The sequence below is a fragment of the Macaca fascicularis genome, chromosome 3 (assembly GCF_037993035.2).
Source record: "Macaca fascicularis isolate 582-1 chromosome 3, T2T-MFA8v1.1".
NCBI classification, from domain to species: domain Eukaryota; kingdom Metazoa; phylum Chordata; class Mammalia; order Primates; family Cercopithecidae; genus Macaca; species Macaca fascicularis.
The window spans coordinates 126057124-126077832 of record NC_088377.1 but is presented as its reverse complement, the minus strand read 5'-3'; the positions used below and the strand labels follow the sequence as shown (position 1 = coordinate 126077832).

The 20709-nt window shown below is 37.6% G+C and overlaps 1 protein-coding gene and 1 pseudogene across 29 annotated transcripts in view; both read left to right on the top strand.

Annotated features, from left to right (window-relative positions):
* The window catches only part of PPP1R9A (protein phosphatase 1 regulatory subunit 9A), a 389269-nt gene that overhangs the window by 358013 nt on the left and 10547 nt on the right, over nt 1-20709 (top strand). For 10 of the 29 annotated variants that reach the window (XM_074035502.1, XM_065542324.2, XM_065542322.2 and 7 more), the window contains one exon: nt 2850-3007. In XM_074035502.1, coding sequence (XP_073891603.1) covers nt 2850-3007 — 158 coding nt within the window. Of the gene's footprint in view, nt 1-2849; nt 3008-3503; nt 3802-8212; nt 8301-8398; nt 8477-18701; nt 19015-20709 lie in introns of all 29 variants that reach the window. The other 19 variants (XM_065542316.2, XM_074035494.1, XM_065542310.2 and 16 more) reach the window with 4 other exon arrangements.
* LOC123572697 (small nucleolar RNA U13) lies at nt 11175-11269 on the top strand (annotated as a pseudogene).

Sequence of the window (20709 nt, the reverse complement as noted above, 5' to 3'; positions counted from 1 at the left end):
TTTCCAACTCCATCTTATGTTTCTGGCTCTTTTAAAACATTATTTTTAGGATGGAATATAAATTACTGATTTGTAATCCATGAATCACTTCAATAAAGTAGCTCTCTGATATTTGCTTTCAGACCTTTAAAAATTGTTAACTGCATACAATGTGTTGTTGGCCACTTGGATATAAGGTACAACTTTTTAGATTCCAGCTAACGGCATCTTTAATAGGTATACTTTTGTGTGTGTGTTCAAGCAGTTTGCACCTACTCAGCTAATGTTAAAGCAGATACACCAGATTGCCATTTTGGGGTTGTCTGACGGAAGCACCAGGCAAATTACTGAATAGTAATAGAGCCAGGAGTCCTAGAGTAAATTTTCTGCACTATTAAAACCTGCTAATAAGTAGTTCTGATTTTTCTCTCACTTATATTTGTTCAACTCCCATTGATAGAGTACCTATTGATTGGGTCCCATACCAGGTCCTCAGGGCCAGCATTCTACTACTGCAAAAGGAACCATGTTTACAAAAGCAGAGTGAGATTCTTCCTTGAGCCTTTTTGTCACTGAATAGCCAAAGCTGTTATTAAACCAATGAGACCAAAATAAAAAATCATCCAGGAAGTAATTTATTCTGTACTTTTCAACATGTCATCCTTTCTATTTTTCATGTTGTCTAACATATATGGAAGATTAATTATAATATTTTAGATGTAGCCTATTGGAGAAACAACTTTCCTAGACTAGTCATGTCATACATGATTTTATAGCCCAAAACACCAAACTCTAATGGCATTAAAATCTTGCGATGAGACCTTTATCAACACTAGCTAAATCATAGTGGATAGCCTAGTAGCCTGGAAATCAAGACACTAGAGTAATCATGGTAGCGCATTAATTAGTTGTGTAAATGAGGGCATGCTACTCAAGTTCTGTGAGCTTCAGGAGAGAAAAAAAAATACTTGATTGTTATCTCATGAGGTTGTTGTAAGGAACAAATGAGATAGAGTATATGGTATGATTTGTATTATAGAGCATACAATCCAAATATGAGCTAGATAAGGCATAAAAAGTGCATGTACTACATACAGTGTTTCTAATTATAGCTTTAATCTATGTGATGTTCCACGTTTTATATGTAAACAAGAGCTTATGAGGTTGACTCTCTCCCAATTATCACAACTAATGAACTCTTAATGGGCAGCTACAAATACAGATTTTATCGTAAAGAGGAAATTAAAGTGATCAAGGAATTATTTTTTCTCCCCTGACATGTAAAAAGTAAAGAGACTGCTAATTAGAAAATATTTAGTTGTTCTTTATAAGTACCTGAATGGTCTGAATTTTCGAGTATTCATTCTTCATTCAGGTATAGGAAATGAAAAGTCAAAACCTCTAAATATTGTCATTCAATAGATGTATCTCCTGGGCAAAATGTAGTTGATTTTGTTTATTAAAGCCATATCCTAAGTGCTAAGTTTCATAGACAAGAGGCACAAACTGAGGTACTTCCTTGCTTTGGTTTTGTAATATAGTAGATGTAGAGCACATCTAGAATAATGCTGTAAAAAGGAATTGCCTGAGCTAATAATAGTATAAGAAATTGTTTATTCTGTTAATACAGGTACATAATTTTCTGCAACTCAGTTATTTGCACTCAATTATTAATTCCTTGAACATGACTTTAGGTAATTACTGCAAAATGGGATTAACGATCAAACTCCTTTATTTCTAAGGAGTGATTTAATATGCAAGTGAAAGGAGTAGCAGCATTTCAAATAAATTCCACTAGAGAGTACTTTTCCTTCACCGATATCCTGGTATATTCATGGGTACCTTTCCTTTAGAATGTTAACTTTGGGGTCCTAACTTAAAATCTGGCTAGCAAAATTAAAGATGGTAAGAACCAGGCTAAAGAGGACTAATTGGATTCTCTCTGTGGCCTTTACTGTTAATAGTTCATTTTCTTTGTGTCCCACTTTACTCTCTTTTTTCTTCTCTTTTTCTTTTAGCCTTTTTATTTAAAGACTTAAACATTTACCCTTCGAAAATCAGTCTCATTTCTGGTGGGGAGAGAAGGTATTCAGAGAGATGAGTCAGAGGCACATACAAATAACTTGTAATACAAAGTTAGATGTTAATGAAAGAAAAGGAAATGTTTATCTTACTCCATCCACAATACTAGTAGACTAAGTACTCACAGTTTTTTAACTGTTTCTTCATTTGTGTAGCCAGACTTTGTTTTATTTCCCCAGCTACTGTAAATTTGCTGATGAGGTAAATTCCTCACTGGTCTTTCTACAGAGTTCAAAAAGGAACATGGTAGACTTTCAGGAACTGTTTGGGATGGAAAAATATGTATTAAAATGAGAATGATATAGTACCTGAAGACTACTAGTAAATTTTGCTACAGTAAATTTATGATAATTACCTTCTGTTGCCTGTAGTTGAACTGGAAACCTGACTTTTGTAGGTTTTTTTGTCCTTGGTTTCTAAGATCTCTCAACTTTTGATATACCTTCCTCTTACATCTTTGGTCATCTAACTCCCCAACATGCATACACATAAATAATAAATACAAATTAGTGATTTTTATAATTATGTTGCAGGAAGGTGGTATGCTTTTCGGAGGTTAGATTTTTATGTTGCCTTCATCATCTTTAGTGTTGGTTTCTTCCTTTGACTTTGTATATTCCTCCTAAGTCCCACTGATTTCTTGGTTATTTCTTGGTTGCAGGCTGTCACAGTGGTCACCTGATCCTTACCTGATGTTACTGGTTATCTTGAGATTTTTCAATGTCTGTGGTCTCTTCATCAGTTCCCTCCAAAGGTTTCTCTCACTGATTATCTTTCAATATTCTTAGACTTGAATGAAGCAGTCCCAGAGACAGAGCGCCTGGATTCAAAAGCACTGAAAACTCGAGCCCAGCTCTCTGTGAAGAACAGACGCCAGAGGCCCTCTAGGACAAGACTGTATGATAGTGTTAGTTCCACAGATGGAGAGGACAGTCTAGAGAGAAAGGTGAGCACCCTTGACCGTTTTCTGATTTGTACTGTTAGAGTGTATCATTGTTCCTACAGCTTATTGAAGATTATGATTTTTCTACTACCAGAGTCTATGTCCTAGTTGGAAGCAGCTAGAATAGTTCACATCTTTGTCTCCTGAATTCTTTAAATTGTTGTAATTCAAAATACTTTGCCTATTCATTCAGTGAACTAACCAAGAGCATTATCCATATTGTCATATTTCATGATGGTGCTTTTGATATTCAGCTATTGGCTTTACTTAGTGGGAAATAATGAATGTACAAGTAATTGTTTCTGTAGGTCTTAGGTATATGTATTAGTGACGATGTTAATATGGTGATTGTTATGAACTATGCATTCTCATCTGTAAATCAACAAAAACTGGTTCCATGGGGATTCACTAATAAAAGGTTGGTCTTATTTCAAAGTAAGTATTGCATAGAACTGATACTCAGTGGCATAACCTTCCTTATAATCTCTTATACCAACAGCCATCAAACAGTTTCTATAACCACATGCATATTACCAAATTACTTCCACCTAAGGGTTTGAGAACTTCTCCAGAATCAGATTCTGGTGTTCCACCCCTCACCCCAGTGGATAGCAATGTGCCCTTCTCGTCTGACCACATAGCTGAATTTCAAGAAGAACCACTGGACCCAGAAGTGGGGCCTCTCTCCTCTATGTGGGGAGACACTTCACTCTTTTCTACTTCAAAGTCTGATCATGAGATGGAAGAATCTCCTTGCCACCACCAAACCAGCAACAAGAAAATATTACAAGAAAAAGGTATTGTTAATTTTTTTTTCTGACTTCATAACACCTCATCTTGTACAGTATAAAAATGACTTTTTCTCATAATCATAAGTTATTTGTCTTCTCATAGCTGATAGTTAATATTACTTTCTTTTTACATTATAGAATAAGAGAAACAACTCCTCCATGTATTTTACTTTAGTTTAATCTTTTCCTACTTGGTTCAATATTTTTATCTCTTCAGCTCTCTATAAGTTCACTACTCAAGGGAGTTCTTCAGGGGAGTGGGGCAGCCCAGAGTTTCAACAAACACTAACATAGTCATAAAGAAAAAAACACTACAGAGTCATATAGAAAAAATAGAGAGCGATTTTGTAGAATAGCAGCCCAGAGTTTCAGTAAACACTAACATAGTCATATAGGAAAAAAAAAAAAAAAAAGAGGAAGATCAAAGTGACACAGGCATATAATTGATAATAATGTTCTTGGATGAATTGCTAATATACCTTTCCACATAACCAGTGCAGATCTTCTAGAAGAGGGATAATCAAATGCAGTCTCCACCTACATTTGTAAATGAAGTCTTATGGGAGTACAGTCACACTTTTTTACTTACATACTATCTACTTTCATGCTACAGTAGCAGAGTTGAGTGTTTGTGACAGAGACTGTGTATCTCACAAACCTAAAATATTTTACTCTCTGGCCCCTACCAGGTAAAGAAAGCTTCCTGATGCCTGGTCTAGAAGTATATTTTCTTATACTCAACATAACTGGATAGACTCTGAAAATGGCTTAATCATTGATTGCCATTTATCTAGAATTTTTAAAAAGTATTTTAATATATCATTACTTTTGGTCTATCAAGTTACCACAAAGATGATTACATTACAGCTATATTTGATTGCAGGCTTGAGGATAAGACTGGTTACCCTAACAGGAGTTGGCCTTTTCCTGAATTGTGTCAGTACCACATTTACAAGTCATTTTTTTTTTTTTCATATCTGAAGGACATCAGTGGAAATTGGGATGGAAAAGTTCCATTATAACTGGCTAAATGATAAGCATCTAACTGAATATCGAATTAGAGGAAGTAAAAGATTTTTTTCTAGAGATTTGTAAAGCAGGTTATATGCCAGTAGAAGGCATGAAAATATTTTCCTCATTCCTATTCTATAAGCAACCTAATACTAGAGTTTTGGTCCCGAGGCTTACATAGCACTGGGCCTTTGTTCAGTCAAGTTTAAATAGAGTAAATTGAACACTATCAATTTTCTATTCACAATTGCTAGAGATTATTGTTCTAATTTTTTGTGTGGTTAGTAACACATTATTTGACCCAGAAAATGTCTTCAAAAATATTCATTGAATTGATGTCCTAGTAAATAGAAACTGGCTTTTTTAAAGCTTTACAAGATTTATTTCTGATTAAAGGTATTGGGCCTCTGCAAGTGTAAATAGAGTACAATTACGTCAATGCTCAGAAGAGAGAGAGGTTGCATCCAGCTGAGGTTGGTAAACAAAAGGAAGTGCAATTAGAATAACCATCAAAGCACTTAAGAAAAAAAGCGTAGGTAAGGAGGAAATACAAGGTAAAGTGATGTCATTAACAGAGTCAAGCACATAAAATGTGATTTAAAGGAACGAGGCTATTCCAACCTGGCTGAAGCAGTTTGCTTATGCAAGGTAGAGTGGTTACACACAAAAGTGAGCAGGTAGGTTAAGTATATAGCTTTAGAATTTAAATATCTTAGATAACTTACCATATTACTAGGAAACCACAAGAAGGTTGAGCAGAGGAATAAAAAGGAAAAGGCACCACCAGGTATGGAGAAGCTGAGTTAGTAGACCTTGTGAGGTGGTGCCCTCCAAAGAGGAGCAGTAGACAATGACAGGAAAGAATGATACAAGGACCCTTGAGACATACATTGACTAGGTAACAGGGAAGAAAGTGAGGCAAAACTATCATGGGCTTCACGCTTCAGAACATATGGTCGTGTCATTAACAGAAAATAGGAAATCAGGAACATGATGGAGATAGGATTAACTCATTTTTTTAACAGAAGAGGTCATGAGCACAAGAGAGAGGTCAGGGCTGCCAGGGAGATTTGGGAGTCCCCATTATAAAGGAAGAGATACTAAAGTATCTTATTACAGTGAGATTAAGGAGATGCAGTCCAGTAAAAGACCTTAGGATTTAGCAATCAGGAGATCATTTATTATTTGAAAATGAAAACCAGGTTGCCACAGCTTAAAGTTGAAGCACCCAATCTGGGGGCTCAGATGTACAGTTGGTCACAAAGGTCGTATTGGAGAGATTTTTAAAAGCCTAACACAAGCCTTACATAGAGCTAAATAAACAAAAATGTATGTTTCTTTTTTCCTGAAATCATACCAATCTAATGTTGGATTTTATGCAGACTACAAGTTCTTAGTGTGCATTAAAGATGGATTTGATCAATTTAGAATGGGAAAGTACATTATTCCTTATTCTTAACCTCTTCAACCTTATGGAAGCATTCATTTCAGTGTTCCTGGGAACACACTTTGGCAAATGTGTGAGATAAAGATGTGAGGTTGCCTAGCACCAGGCTCTGTGATAGGCAGAATCAGGCTTTTAGTCGTGAGATGTCCAAATAGCTGCAACACTCATAGGTTACAGAGTGTTTTCGTATACATTGCCTCAGCTGGTCTTCTCACCACTCATTATAACATCTCCCAGCAACCTCTAATTCAGAAAATAACTAGGCAGTCTTCTTTTAACTTGCATACTCCTAGCCATTAAAAGTTGCTTTAGGATTGATCTGGAAGAATTTGGCACTTTCTTTTCTTCAGCTTCTATTAAGAAAATTTAAATCTTGCTTTTTTAAAAAAAAACCATTAATAAAATCACCTTAGAAGGTGTTTGTGCCATGTCTATGTCTGTGAATTTTTTTATGTGATTGTGTCACATCTGTGACAATTCAGTTACCCAAAGAGTAATGATGTAAATATGCATAATAAATATTTGAGGCTTGAAGTGGATTTTTGACACAGACATATTTCTGACTCTTGTATTTCATTATGTACATTTCAGTGAGTTGCTTATTGTAATCTGAGTATCATTAACTAAAAATATGAAAAGCTCATTGCTAAAAACACGTGGAGTATTTGTCAGTGCCCTGTGTGCTTGAGAGCTTTGAACTAGATTCCTATCCATGAACTGTGTGTGTACTTCATGTTTTTTAAAGGTGTATGTCGATGTGTGTTTAGAAATTTCTCTTGAAGTAAACAAAAATCATGAGCAACACTAACCTGCAAAGTTCAATTGAACACCTTTTTTAAGAGGGCCATTCTTTGCATTCCATACTAAAAAGTTCCTAGAAATTTAAAAAACATTTTAAAAGATAAGAGACAGAAAAACAGACACCAACAGAGAAGTAGGGAGGAAGAGTTTCACACATAAAAAACATCAAATTTAAAACAGCATTTGTTAATCTCCTGAGCTAATTGGATATGCTGAAACATGATGCTGATCAGTATCCTCTGCTGGGTAGTTTGGGTAGAGCCGTATGAGTTGTCTACTCTGAGATAGAACAAGTGCCACCAGTGGAATTGGTTCCCACGTTGACATTGAACTCCATTTGCAAGGCCTGTCTTCCTATTGGCTTTTGGTATCATTTTGAGGGTCCCCATTCCCCAGCAGCTGCTACCTTTGAGAGTCCTAGCAAAACTCTCAAAGAAGCCAAGATCAATCTGCTCTGAACACTGAGGAGATTTTGGCGTCTTCCACATTAAGGGGAACCAGCCAAGTTGTGCTTTAACCTAACTATTAAGAAGGCCCTTTCAAAGATATAAATGTCTTATAGCTGAGGCCCTGCTTAAGAAGTCTCCCCCATGTCCTCCCCTCCTCTGTCCCAGGACTGGCCACAGGGCATTAGCAAAGGAGAGCCCAGAGAAGAAAACTTTGATTCTGACTTTCCCCCTAAATCTCTCAGACTCTCAGAGTTGATATTCTGCACTGGGCTTTGGAGATATGGGAGAAGTGGGCTAGTTTCCTGTTAGAAGGCACTGCAACCCCAAGGCAAGAAAGGAATGGAGAACAGAGCCCAGGCACTTGAAGCCAAGAATTCGGAGCCAGAGAAGGAACAAAAGTCATGCTGGTCCCTACTTTGATGCTGAGGATGATTTGATAGTATTTATTCTCCCTTGTTCATTCCCATGCAGTTGAAGCTAAAACTCTTTGTGATGTATGTTGAGCCTCTATCCTATATAGGACCTCCCCTGCTTAACTGAGAGTTCCTCAATGTAACTGTGTCTCCTAGGTCGTATGATAAGGCATCCATTAATTCTTTTACAATTAGGAATTTAGGCAAAGTCCTTAGATTCAGAGATGCATTGACTTTTGAATTGTGACTTTAAAAATAATAATAATTGATCTTTTTCACAAATGTGTATATCCTAGATGATGCCAAAGATCCCAAATCACTAAGGGCATCCAGTTCGTTGGCGGTGCAAGGAGGAAAAATTAAGCAGAAGTTTGTGGATCTGGGGTAAGCACTTTGTGATGTAAAAAGAAAGCCCTCTGTAAAAGGAGGATTGAAAGAGAAAATTTCAACTTCCCCTTTCTGACTGTATGCTGTCATTATAGGGCGCCTTTGCGAAGGAATTCCAACAAGGGAAAGAAATGGAAAGAAAAAGAAGCCAGTAGGTTTTCTGCAGGTAGCAGGTACGGCTGTGTGATTAAGAACACATGTATTTCTATAATTAAACTTTCTGGCTCCCACTTCCATTGTTAACCAAAATCAGTGGTCGGTATATTTGAGCTGAAGTGACATGCCAAGAATTGAGATGGAAGAAAAATTGCACAATTAGTTTATATTGGTCTTAACTCCAATTATAGCCTCTGTCTAGCCTTGGGCATATCCATTGGTTCTTAATTGCAGAATTATGGCCACATGAACCATTTCAATAAGTTTTTATCTAAATTCAGCACAAATATATCTATGTGATACTTCAGACATATCAAATATATTTTATGATACTTCAGATTTTTTGCCTGGCTACCCACAAGGCTAGTGCATTGTGTTAAGTCTAAAAGGATAATCATTTTGCATTTAAGTATCTTGTAGACATTCAAGATTGTCTTGTCCACATGTATGTAGGAGTGACCACCATCTTTTGCTGGACTTGGCTGTTTAATTGATTTTGTGGGCACTATCAACTATGCTTACTCTTCAGTAAAGACCTTCCCATAGAGAGTGAGCTTCGAACAGCATGTTGCCAAATTTTCCCAGTTTTTTTCCTGAGATTATATAATTTTAAGCTGAGGTTTGTATAGGGAGTCAGTAAAGCATCAAGCTCTGAAGTGCAACTGCCTAGGTTTGAATCATGGCTCTCCCACTTACAACTTTTAAGTCTTGGACGAGTGAGTTACCCTCTGTGCCTTCATTTCCTCATTTAAAATGAGAGTAATAACAGTACGTTTTACCTAAGGTCAGTGTAAGGATTTGGAGTTTTCATGTAAAACATTTAAAATAATACTAGGCACGTATTCAAGAATAATAAAGTTAACAATTTGCTGCTATTGCTATTACTATTACCTTATTATTATTCACAAGTTACAAAGTGGTTTTACATTTATCACTTAATTTGATCCTCATAAGATTGGGAGGATGCCTGGGCTGGGTGGCTCACGCCTGTAATCCCAACAGTTTGGGAGGCCAAGGCGGGTAGATCACGTGAGGTCAGGAGTTTGAGACCAGCCTGGCCAACATGGCAAAATGCCATCTCTACCAAAAATACAAAAATTAGCCAGGTGTGGTAGTGCACGCCTGTAATTCCAGCTACTTGGGAGGCTGAGGCAGGAGAATTGCTTGAACCCAGAAGGCGGAGGTTTTAGTGAGCCAAGATTACACCACCATACTCCAGCCTGGGCGATAGAGCGAGACTCTGTCTCAAAAAAAAAAAGACTGGGAGAGTAGATAATACCATACTCTATTGATGAAGAACTTCACCTTCATAGAATTTAATTGATTTGCCCAGGGTTATGCAGCAGGTAGTTAATGTTGACCTGGGGCTTGCTCCTCTTGTATAGATGTTTTTCCAACATACTATGCCACCTTCAGTTACTTATGCATCTAATGATGCTTAAATTTCTTTATGAATTTGGAAATAATCTCAATATCAGACTAAGGAAGAAACACTAAGAATAAAAGACTTTAAATCATGCAGGGACCACTTCTTCACTTCATAGGTTGTCTACTGCTGTTTACTTTTTTTTCTCTTTTCTGACATATACATTGGTGAGAAATTGTACCTTCTTCTTGGAATTAAAGGAGCATTAAAGGAACATAATGGGTTGGAGATGAGGAGAGAGAATTCCCAAATTAATTATTTTTGTTAGTGTGGCTTTCCTTTATACTGTACATTGGAAAAGGGTAGAATGCTCTCATAAAGAGGACAAAAATCTCAGGAAAATAAAGGTAAATCTGAGGCTATATGCAACTCGAAAGCAGTTTAATTTTGTGTGGTTCAGGAGTGAGAATGGTCTACCTTGTGTGTTAAAATTAAGAATAGAAAAAAAAGGCCGGGCGCGGTGGCTCAAGCCTGTAATCCCAGCACTTTGGGAGGCCGAGACAGGCGGATCACGAGGTCAGGAGATCAAGACCATCCTGGCTAACACGGTGAAACCCCGTCTCTACTAAAAAATACAAAAAACTAGCCAGGCGAGGTGGCGGGCGCCTGTAGTCCCAGCTACTCGGGAGGCTGAGGCAGGAGAATGGCGTAAACCCGGGAGGTGGAGCTTGCAGTGAGCTGAGATCCGACCACTGCACTCCAGTCTGGGCGACAGAGCGAGACTCCGTCTCAAAAAAAAAAAAAAAGAATAGAAAAAAAAATCAAACATACTCAGGAAAAAAAACAAATAATGAAATCATTTAAGGGAGAAAGAGATGCCTAAATACACGATGGGAGAGAAACTCAGATACTGAAAATGACACTGTCCTTCCTTTGGTCTCTGGGCTTTGAAGACAGTCACTCCCTCTCATCTTTGAGACACCTGAGAGGGATGTAAGCACCTGCAGCCAGGAAGGGGAAGGGTGTTTGATGGAATTTTGCCATAGTAGCCAGAGATTATCACCTCCTTGTATAAATCACAAGTGAAAGTCAAGTCAATCTTGATTGTGTTGGTGAGTGCCTGCTCACCTCACTGTAGGCAAAACCACAGCTTGTCAAGGGCAGGTGGCCATCAGCACACTGCTTCGCCACGGCTGATGTCCACTTTGAACCCACATCTAGACTTCTAGATTGGCTGCCTAACTACCGCTGTATTTTTAAAACTCTGGAGTCCCCCTGCTTCAGCAGTCAGAAATTACTGTACTCATACCCACACTACAAACTAGTTTCTAATTAGAATCATGATTTTGATCTTTTGTAGTTCATAAGCGTGATGATTGGATGTTCACAAGCATGTGGGAGACGGCCTCCCTCAAACCTTGTTATGACATTGGCATATCCAAAAAAAATAAAATCATAGTTTTATAATTATTTGTAATTATAGTAGAATTTTGGCAGGATGGAAAGGAATTCATCTAATTGAAATAGAAGAACAAGGGAAGAAGAAGGACACTTTTCTCTTGCAAGAAAAAAAAAATTTTGAGCTGTCATAGTAATTGGTTAACACTAATAAAATCTATTGACAGCCTATATTCTTCTGTCTAGATTGATAATGGGTGCAGAACCTTATAAAACCTATCCCAGGAAGAACAGAATTGCTGCCCAGGAGGAGCTTAATCCAATTGAGTTGGATTCTCAGGACCCTGAAAGTTGGTGCGCTGTGAGCACCATCAGCTGCAGGGTCGCACTACGATAGTGGGGGGCAATGGGAATACACTCACCACCCCTGGGAGACTTCCTCAGAAAAAGGAGGGAAGGATTCTTGGGCTGAGTAATGTTACCTTTTAGAGGCATTTCATCCAATTCTTATTAGGCTAAGATTCTGATAAGATTATTGGTCAGCTATAAACTGTGGCTGTTAGATTTTAAAGAGGCAAGACTTTCACTCTTTGGCCTTGATTTTAGTTTTTTCCTCTCTATAAAGAGTTTAACTTTTTGTGTTCCTGTGGATTCATAATGACTCAGATACGTGTGCGACATGATACAACTAGAGAAAATGGATGAGGCTAATAATAATAAACAAATAAACCCAACAAAGAAATATGATTTGGTTCCATCCCTTTTCAAATATGTGCTCAGTGGCATTGTCTTTTTTTTTTTTTTTTTTTTTTTGGGCGGGGGGAGACAGTGTCTCACTCTGTTGCCCAGGCTGGAGTACCGTGGCACAATCACAGCTCATTGTAGCCTTGACCTTCTGGGCTCAAGTGATCCTTGCAGCTCAGCCTTCTGAGTAGCTGGGACTACAGGTGTTTGCCACCATGTCCAGCTTGAAAAAAGAAAAATTGTAGAGGTGGGGTCTTGCTATGTTGCCCAAGCTGTTGTTGAACTCCTGGGCTCAAGCAGTTCTTCCATCTCAGCTTCCCAAAGTGCTAGGATTATAGGCACGAGCCACCACACCCAACCAACGTTCTGATTTTAAACAGACAGCATAGCAGATAACGAAAGCAGGAAACATTTAGTTGTCGCAGCTTGTTCACCCCTTAAAATATATACCAAAGGATAAAATAAAATCCTATTCTACATTCTGGAGTAAGTAGCCACTAATGTCTACTTTGGAGCTCTGTAGATAAGTTTCCAGTGTAGTCACTGAATGGAAAACTCTGTGAGATGTGTGTGTCTCAGATGGGGCTAGGTGATAGTATGTTGAGAAAATGATAAGAAAAGAGATGGCACTCTTCTATGGAAATGAATTTGCATTCATGTAGAAAGTGTGAACAACAGAAAAAACACTAAGCTGGAAGCCAAGGTAGTAGTCCTTACTTTTCCATTAGGCAAGTCTCCAAATTCCTGGAATGTTGGTTTCCTACCAAAAAATAAGTGGATTGGGCTAACACTGCATGGCTCTGACTTCCCATTCACCTCTGCATACACTGTCCAGTATGGTTGCCTCTAGTCAGAAAAGGCTAGTCTATATTGGGATATGTGTAGGAGAATAAGGAATGCTGGACTCAAAAGACTAAGTATGAACAAAAACAACATAAAATATCTTATTAATAATTGTATAATATTGATTACATGTCAAAAAATATTTTGGGTTTGGAGGGTAAATGAAATGTATTATTATTAAAATTATTTTACTTCTTTTTTTTCATGTGGCTACTAGAAAATTCTAGTTTACAATGTGGTTCATTTATATTTCTTTTGGATAATGTTGATCTGTAGGATTCTATGAAAGACAAATCTTTCTTTAATTTCTACCCCATTATTCAGTTGGTCTGTGAGTGAGCACATATTCATTTATTATTTTCTTACTTATTTGTATTCGTTATTCCAAAATAATTTGTTTACATACAAAAGTACATATGCTACAACAATATAATCTATTAAAAAATAAATTGAATAGGGAAAAGTTAGATTAAAAACTCACTTGAAATGCAACATCTTCAATAACATCTTCATAGTAAGTGTAACAGTGACTTTCCAGTCAAAGCCAAAAACACAATGTCAATGTGGTTAAAAGCCTGGGTTGAAATCCCAACTCTGCCACTTACTTCTTGGACAGGTTACTTAACTTTCTGTACCTTGGTTTTCTCATCTGTAAAATGGAGACGTAGACACACACACACACACACACACACACACAGACACACACCCCTCGCACACCTCTTCATGTTATTAGGAGGATTAAAATGGTCACATTTAAGTACATTTCAAATCCTTAAATAAAAATGGCTATTGTTTTCATTGTTTATCTTTAAAACAGGTTTGATGGGAAGGATACAAAACAATATTCTTCTTGTATATTTGGCTGGCAGTCTTGTTCATCCAAGGATGACTTTTGTTATATCTTGAAGAATGAATGGGTTATATGAATTATACTTCAGGCAGTCCTTCATAGGCTATTTCTCCCAAAGAGGCTTTAGATAAATCATGGCATGACAGTGAGTTTGAAATTATATCCTATGACAAGTACCTGGAGGGTCCGCTTTGCTCTGTTGCTGAGTAAGAGCAAAACCCCTGCTTAAGAATCATCTGAGCTGGCTGGAAACACACCTTTTAGAAGAATTGATGGAGATGAGCACATGTGTGTGAGTTAAAAAACACCTCATCTCTGCCTAAGCCTGGCCCAGTGAATGTAGTCATTTTCATGGAGACTTTTGAGTAATGTCAGCTTAGCCCTAGTAGATTGGACTTATTCCCCATAACAGTCTGGCCGATTTTTAACTGCATTTATCAATTTAATATTCAGTTTTCTTTTTAAGTACAGTATTTCAAATGCCTGAAGCCTGACAAACTTACATTCTTGACGGGCAAACACTTTTCCATACCTAAAAAAATCTCTTGAAAATCTAATAAGTTAATATTTAACTATAGTGACTCTAAACATCCCAGTATAGTTATCAAAGTGCTTAATATATTTGTGTCTTAAAAACTCAAATTTAAAATGAGTTTAGATCATTAAAATGAGTTTAGCATTTTAAGATAGAATCAGTGGACACATTTCTCTTTCAGATTTCTATTCATACAAATTTTCTTAAACACCTAAGCAATATATCTGTTATTCTTAAACTTAGCATTTCCATTTTGATAGTGTGGATTTTATCTATGTGATCCTCTTCTATTTCATTTTAAACCTTTCTAGTATGGGGAAGACTTACTAAGGAAATAGTTTCACCATCTCAAATGATTCAAAGTTGAACGCTACAGTGACCATCTCAGATGGACTGTTATTTATTGATTAGAAATTTAGATCAGAACTCAGGATCTGGGAGCAGGATATGTCTGAGTAGGGGCCAGGGGTTGGCCCTGAACTGTAGGTGGACATGTTTCTCACAGCTATTATCCATTAGGGTCTCTGGATCCCATTTAGATGAGGCTCGCTTTACAACCTCAAACTCCTTGGTGGATGTTAGAACCTTACAGAATTGCATCATTTGATTTAGGTAAACACAAGTCTGCAACTCTTCCTCTGGTTGCAGCTAACGTTCATCAATTAACTTCCTTTACTCCTGCCTTAAATTCTATATTTCTGTTATACTTCATCTCTTCTGGCAGTTTCTGAACTCTTAATGATATTTTGATGACATCCAGTTAGATGCTGAATACTTCACACACCTGTATTCAAAGTTAAAGTAACAACAACAAAGATCACCTTGGAATGTTTAGCTGGCAATTTAATTTTGGGGTGCCAGTCCCAGGATACACTGGATTCAAAATATATGTAAATGAGTTCATTACTTGTAAGAGATATTACATAAACCATTTAAATGCCAGGAAAGAGCTACCCCTGAAATGGTATATTTGGATTATGAACTCTGAATTTGAAGTCATTCTTTCTGCCAGTTCCTAGAAGTGACTTATGATTCTCTTTTTTCCAAAAATGATAGCAAGCCATTAAATTACAGCTAAAAAAGAAGGTGAAGGGAATATAGACTATTTACCTATTTTGATCCTCTGGAAAAATTATTGTCAGATTCATCAAGAGTTCATTTCTGCCAATCTCGATTTTGGGGAGAAAGGAAGGTGAAAAGGAAAGAAAAGGAAGGAGGGAAGAAAGGAAGGGAGGGAGGGAGGGAGGGAGGGAGGGAGGGAAGGAAGGAAGGAAGGAAGGAAGGAAGGAAGGAAGGAAGGAAGGAAGGAAGGAAGGAAGGAAGGAGAAAGGGAGGAAACAAATAAGGAAAGAAGGAGTTTGTGTTATTCCTAATGGATTTATCCACAAAGTGAAATAGACTATAAGAATGATCAACATAGAATAACTGCTCCCAAACCCTTTCTGATTCTATTGTGGGCCCAAGAGTTCAATTTGTTCAGAAGGAAATTGACATTTATTTTAGAAAGTATGTCTGCTAAACTGATAGATCTGTAATTTTAAAGTAAAAATTTCCTTTTTCAAATGAATGTTCTCTAGGTCCAAGAAATGAAAGCATACCACTCGCTGTTCAGTTCTTTAAGGATACTTGCAAGTACCCAGGGATTATATCAGTTCATGGAGTTTTAAAATCACAGATATACACAGAGGAATGAGAGATACAGGATACAGCTTCAGCAGGGACACAGCCAAGCCTCTTAGGAAACTGAAAAATATTCTTCAAAAGATCCATGAATCTGGTGGTTTGCCACTGTGGAGACATAGGTGTCTTCTCAGAAGTGGCCTCTCATTGCCTTCTTCCTGGCTCTTCCTCCTTCCTGTCTATTAACTTGGTGTGCAAAGCTGGGGAAAGAAAGCCTCTGGGTATCACCAGAGGCCCAGCTTCCATGATCTCCTTCACCACACATGTAAGAACCACATGGCCTCAAGACCCTCAGTGCTGGATACATGGGTCCATGTGGACTTATTAGTCTTGAATATTTTTCTGACAGTGAAAACGTTGTTGTGAAAGAGTTTAATTAGATGTGACCTTCAGATTTTTTTTTCAAATGTTGCTTGGACAGGATGTGGACTACCAAAAGTCCTTTTCAAATAAAGCAACAGAATGACCACAAGTAGAAAACAATTCTTATTTTCTCCCTATTTGTTTTTAAAGATAATAGTGATTGTTGTAAAAACATTGTTACAAAGGCTGTACACTGGGAGTAGGACAAGATTGTCATGCTGTCATTAATCATGGTCTATTTATAAACTTTAAAACAACATCCATATATTTAAGCACTACTATACTTTATTGCAATTGTGGATGAAACTCTTAAAAATTCTCTTGATTCAGAAATCTATAACCAGAGGGGATAACGATCATCAGGTCCAGTTCTTCCTCAGAGATACCCAATTATAAGAGTATGGGGCTGCAGAGAAAATATTTGTATGTTTCTGCACAGCTAGAGCTTTCTAGGCATTTTTACTAGAATGTGGAATCTAAGCTAAAAAAACAAGCCTCAGAAAATAAATTATGAGGCCGAGTGTGGTGATTCACACCTGTAATCCTAGCACTTTGGGAGGCCAAGGCAGGAGTTCAATAGCATAATAAACCCCTATCTCTACAAAAAATAAAAAAGTTAGCCAGGCACGATGGCGCATACCTGTAAGTCCTAGCTACTCTGGAAGCTGAGGTGTGAAGATTGCTTGAGCCCAGGAGGTTGAGGCTGCAGGGAGCCTTGATTGTGCCATTGCACTCTAGCCTGGGTGACAGAGCGAGACCCTGTCTCAAAAAAAAAAAAAAAAAAGAGAAAACAGAAGTTGAATTGTGAGCGCGTAGATAGTGAGAACTCCAGAGAGGTTTACCTCGGCAGAGGTGATGTGGTGACATTTAAGGAGGCTGAGTGGAAGAGGGGGATGAGACCAGCTACATGGAGACATTCCCAGAGTTGTGAAGATGGAGCCACTGGTCATATCTTTCCCTAGAGACACATGTTTACATCCCAAACGGTCAGAGCCCAAGATCCTTCCCAAGTTCAATTTACACTAAGGAGATCAGATTTCTGCCTCCACCCTCCCCAGAGGCTGCAGAGGGAACAGCTTTCCCTCTCCTATATAATCATCCAGATTCATATTTTTGGAATGCCTCACCTAGAGTGTAGACCATGTGTAGGATGACATCTGGTTCGCCCAGCATGCTGATCTCAATATTTTATCAGAACCTCACTGACTTCTTCATTCTCTTTAGTTATCAGTCTTATAATCCCTTTACATTTTTACCTTGCTTTACAGTTTACAAGATGCTTTTACATTCATGTCCCATTTGATTCTCACAATAATACTTGGAAATAAATGGGAATTGTTAGGTGTTATACTATTTATATAAACTGGAAATACATTTCAAAATATATTTGAAATGAAATGTAAGAAGACTGAAATTCAGTATACATGTGGTGGGACAGAAGTTGTCTGGCTGTGGTGTTCAGGCACTTTTAACTGAAAGGGAATCTGTTTTGTCGTGATATCAGCAGCTATCAAATAATAGGCATTCCATCAAATGGCAAGGCTGACCTCTTCCAAGATGCACAAACTGCTGCCCATTCCTACTTTGGTTTCTGATAGTTATTTTTTTCTCTTAACCAAAAGATAATTACAGATACGAAAGAACCTACATTAAGACAAAAAAATCTGTTTTCAAACTGTGTTCCTCAAATGCCTTTGAATCCTTTAAATGTTAAACAGTAAACATAGACCTTTGACAGTTTTTGAAGCACTTTCACATATTATCTCATTTAATTCTTAACAAACACAATGAGATACATAAAAATATCCACCTTTTACAGATGGAGAACTAAAGGCCAAGAGAAGGCCTGAGACCATGTACTTAGGAGGTGGTGAACCCTGGCCCTCCAAGTGGGAGATGAGGACTTCAGATCTCCTACTCCTCCTGCGAAAAGGCACTAAGATTCTGGTGAAAAACCAATAAACTGTGTATTCTACCTAAAGCATTATGAACCCTGAAATTTCAAAATCATTTAAATATATCATTTTCTTAAGTCTCAGACCCTTGGGAACACAAGTCCAGTGGAAGACAGGAAAGAATACTGCTTATGAGCTAATGTCCCTAGCTGTGAGGCATGTCACCCAGATAAAGGAAATGCTGTGGTGATTAACCTAATAGCAGTTCCTAAAAGACTGTGCCCCTCCCTGATTATAATTCATCCACATACACTTATTAGGCACATTTTATAAAAATTCACCATGGCAATAACAATATGAAAATGTTGATCGTTGTCACAGAATCCATTTAGAGGCAAAAAGATAACTATGAAGATTAGTGTCGTATTCAAAAGTGCAAAATTTTTACTCTGTTGAGTAGAACAGTGTCTCAAATTCTTACTTCAAACTATATTCAGAGTCCTTTGGTTCAGTAAGTCTTTTATCTGCCCTTTCTTTATCTAACACACCCATTCTTTTCACAAAACAGGATCTTCAGAGGCAGACTGGAAAACTGGACACCCAAGCCACGTTCAGCAGCTCAGACCTCCACTCGTTCCCCTTGCATGCCTTTTTCATGGTTTAATGACAGCCGGAAAGGATCCTATTCCTTCAGGAACCTGCCTGCACCTACAAGTTCCCTTCAGCCTTCTCCTGAGACTCTAATTTCAGATAAAAAGGGGTCTAAGGTAGAAAACACATGGATTACAAAAGCAAACAAGAGAAACCCAAATCCCTCCTCTTCTTCAATCTTTGGAAGGCATTCTCAACTTATGTCTGTAGTCTGGATCCAAGAAACCAATGTAATAACACTGCAATAAACAATGCATGGTATTTCTTGTGTGGGGAAAAGAAAGCCTCATTTAACCATCACCTTCTTTAATACTGTTTCATTCTAGATTGTACGTTACTCTTTGATTTGCCTATCTTTTCACATATTGCTATTTAATCTCAGTTTGACAGTTAAGCCATGCTGGGAAGGATGCATTTGAATCATAGAACAGAGTGATATATCTGTTTACCCAGTATTCTACTTTAAATTTCATTACTAAACTATTTCACTGTGCTTCAAGATTTACTGAAAAGCAAATAAATTTGAGACTGAATATGTGCTCAGTACATCTAAGTGAAACTCTTTAAAACAAACCAATACTGACATAGCACCCTTACTTATTTCCTCTTTTAATATCAAACTTCTATGTTGAACAACTGCTGTATAATTCTATCACCAAAGTTCTTTAACAGAATTAGGAAATATATGCATGGGTGTTACTCGTTTTTAAATGCATGATGGTTATTTCCAGCATGACACTGCAAACCTTATCTAACATTTTGTTGAAACACATATGGTGGCTAACTTTCACACGTTGTTTGGTCTCCTTTTATCTGTGTTCGCTTTTCTTTCTCAAACAGAAACATGTGGTTAATGTTACTTGAATTTAATTCTTTTCAGTTTCAATTTAAATCTTTTCAACAGCTCAAAGGGTTTTGACTGGGGTACCAAATGGTAATGTTCGTGTTAAATGTCCTGCTGCTTAAATGTTCTGCTGGCCTAGCTCGGTGTGCTCTAACCTAGACTTCTTTTCTGAAGTTTTAGCAAACTTTGGAGTTTGTTCAGTACTGAAGTTTCCAGCCTCTGGCATGGTATTTATTTTTGATAACCAACTAAACCCAATATAAAGGAACCTAGTGGAAAACTAACAGTCCAATTCCTAAGGAAATGGAATAGAAACAAGATGGTGTTGGTCAAGTGCTTAGAGTTCCTGGAAATCCAGCCATTTTAGAATTACTAGCAAAGGAAGTTTTGACAGCAGCACATCACTTTGGTCTTGAAACATTTTCAGTATTGGACCTGAGGCATCTAAATGCTATTCAAAGAATTCCACCATTATCTTGCACTGTAGAGACTCCAGATTTGGTTAAAAATGTTTTTACAAGTGCAGCTACGTAGTCATTGTTGTTTGATTTTCATATCCACTGAACATTTTAATGAAGTTCTGGGGAAGCTTTATACACTCCCACCTTCCCCACCCCCAGGTGATTATTTGGAAACCTGTGTCTGTGTTGTGTGGCAGCCTCCTTGATGCTCTGCTGGTGCTGTGAGAGAGTTGTATTTCAGCATGTAACTACTAGGGTATTGTCAGACTGTGACCTCCCCCAGAACTCATCATCTTGAAGGGTACATCCAGGAGAGGATCTGCCATTTCTCATAGTATTTATCACAGCCAACAATAAGCGATCCTTCCCAGGGGGTGCTCTAGCTACCTTTCTAATATGAATTGCCATCTGTTCCTAATAACTCAGCCTCTCCACACCATCTTGTATTTTTACTTACACTGTTACTCATCACGATTAGGGTCAAAGAAGATAGGCTTATTAATATTATTCCTCTGAGCAGTTGCAGAGGATAATGAATTCTGTACCCTTGAAGAGAGATTGAAGAATCATTTCTCTAAAACATCTATCCTTTCATCACATGAAGAAAGCACCCAGAATTC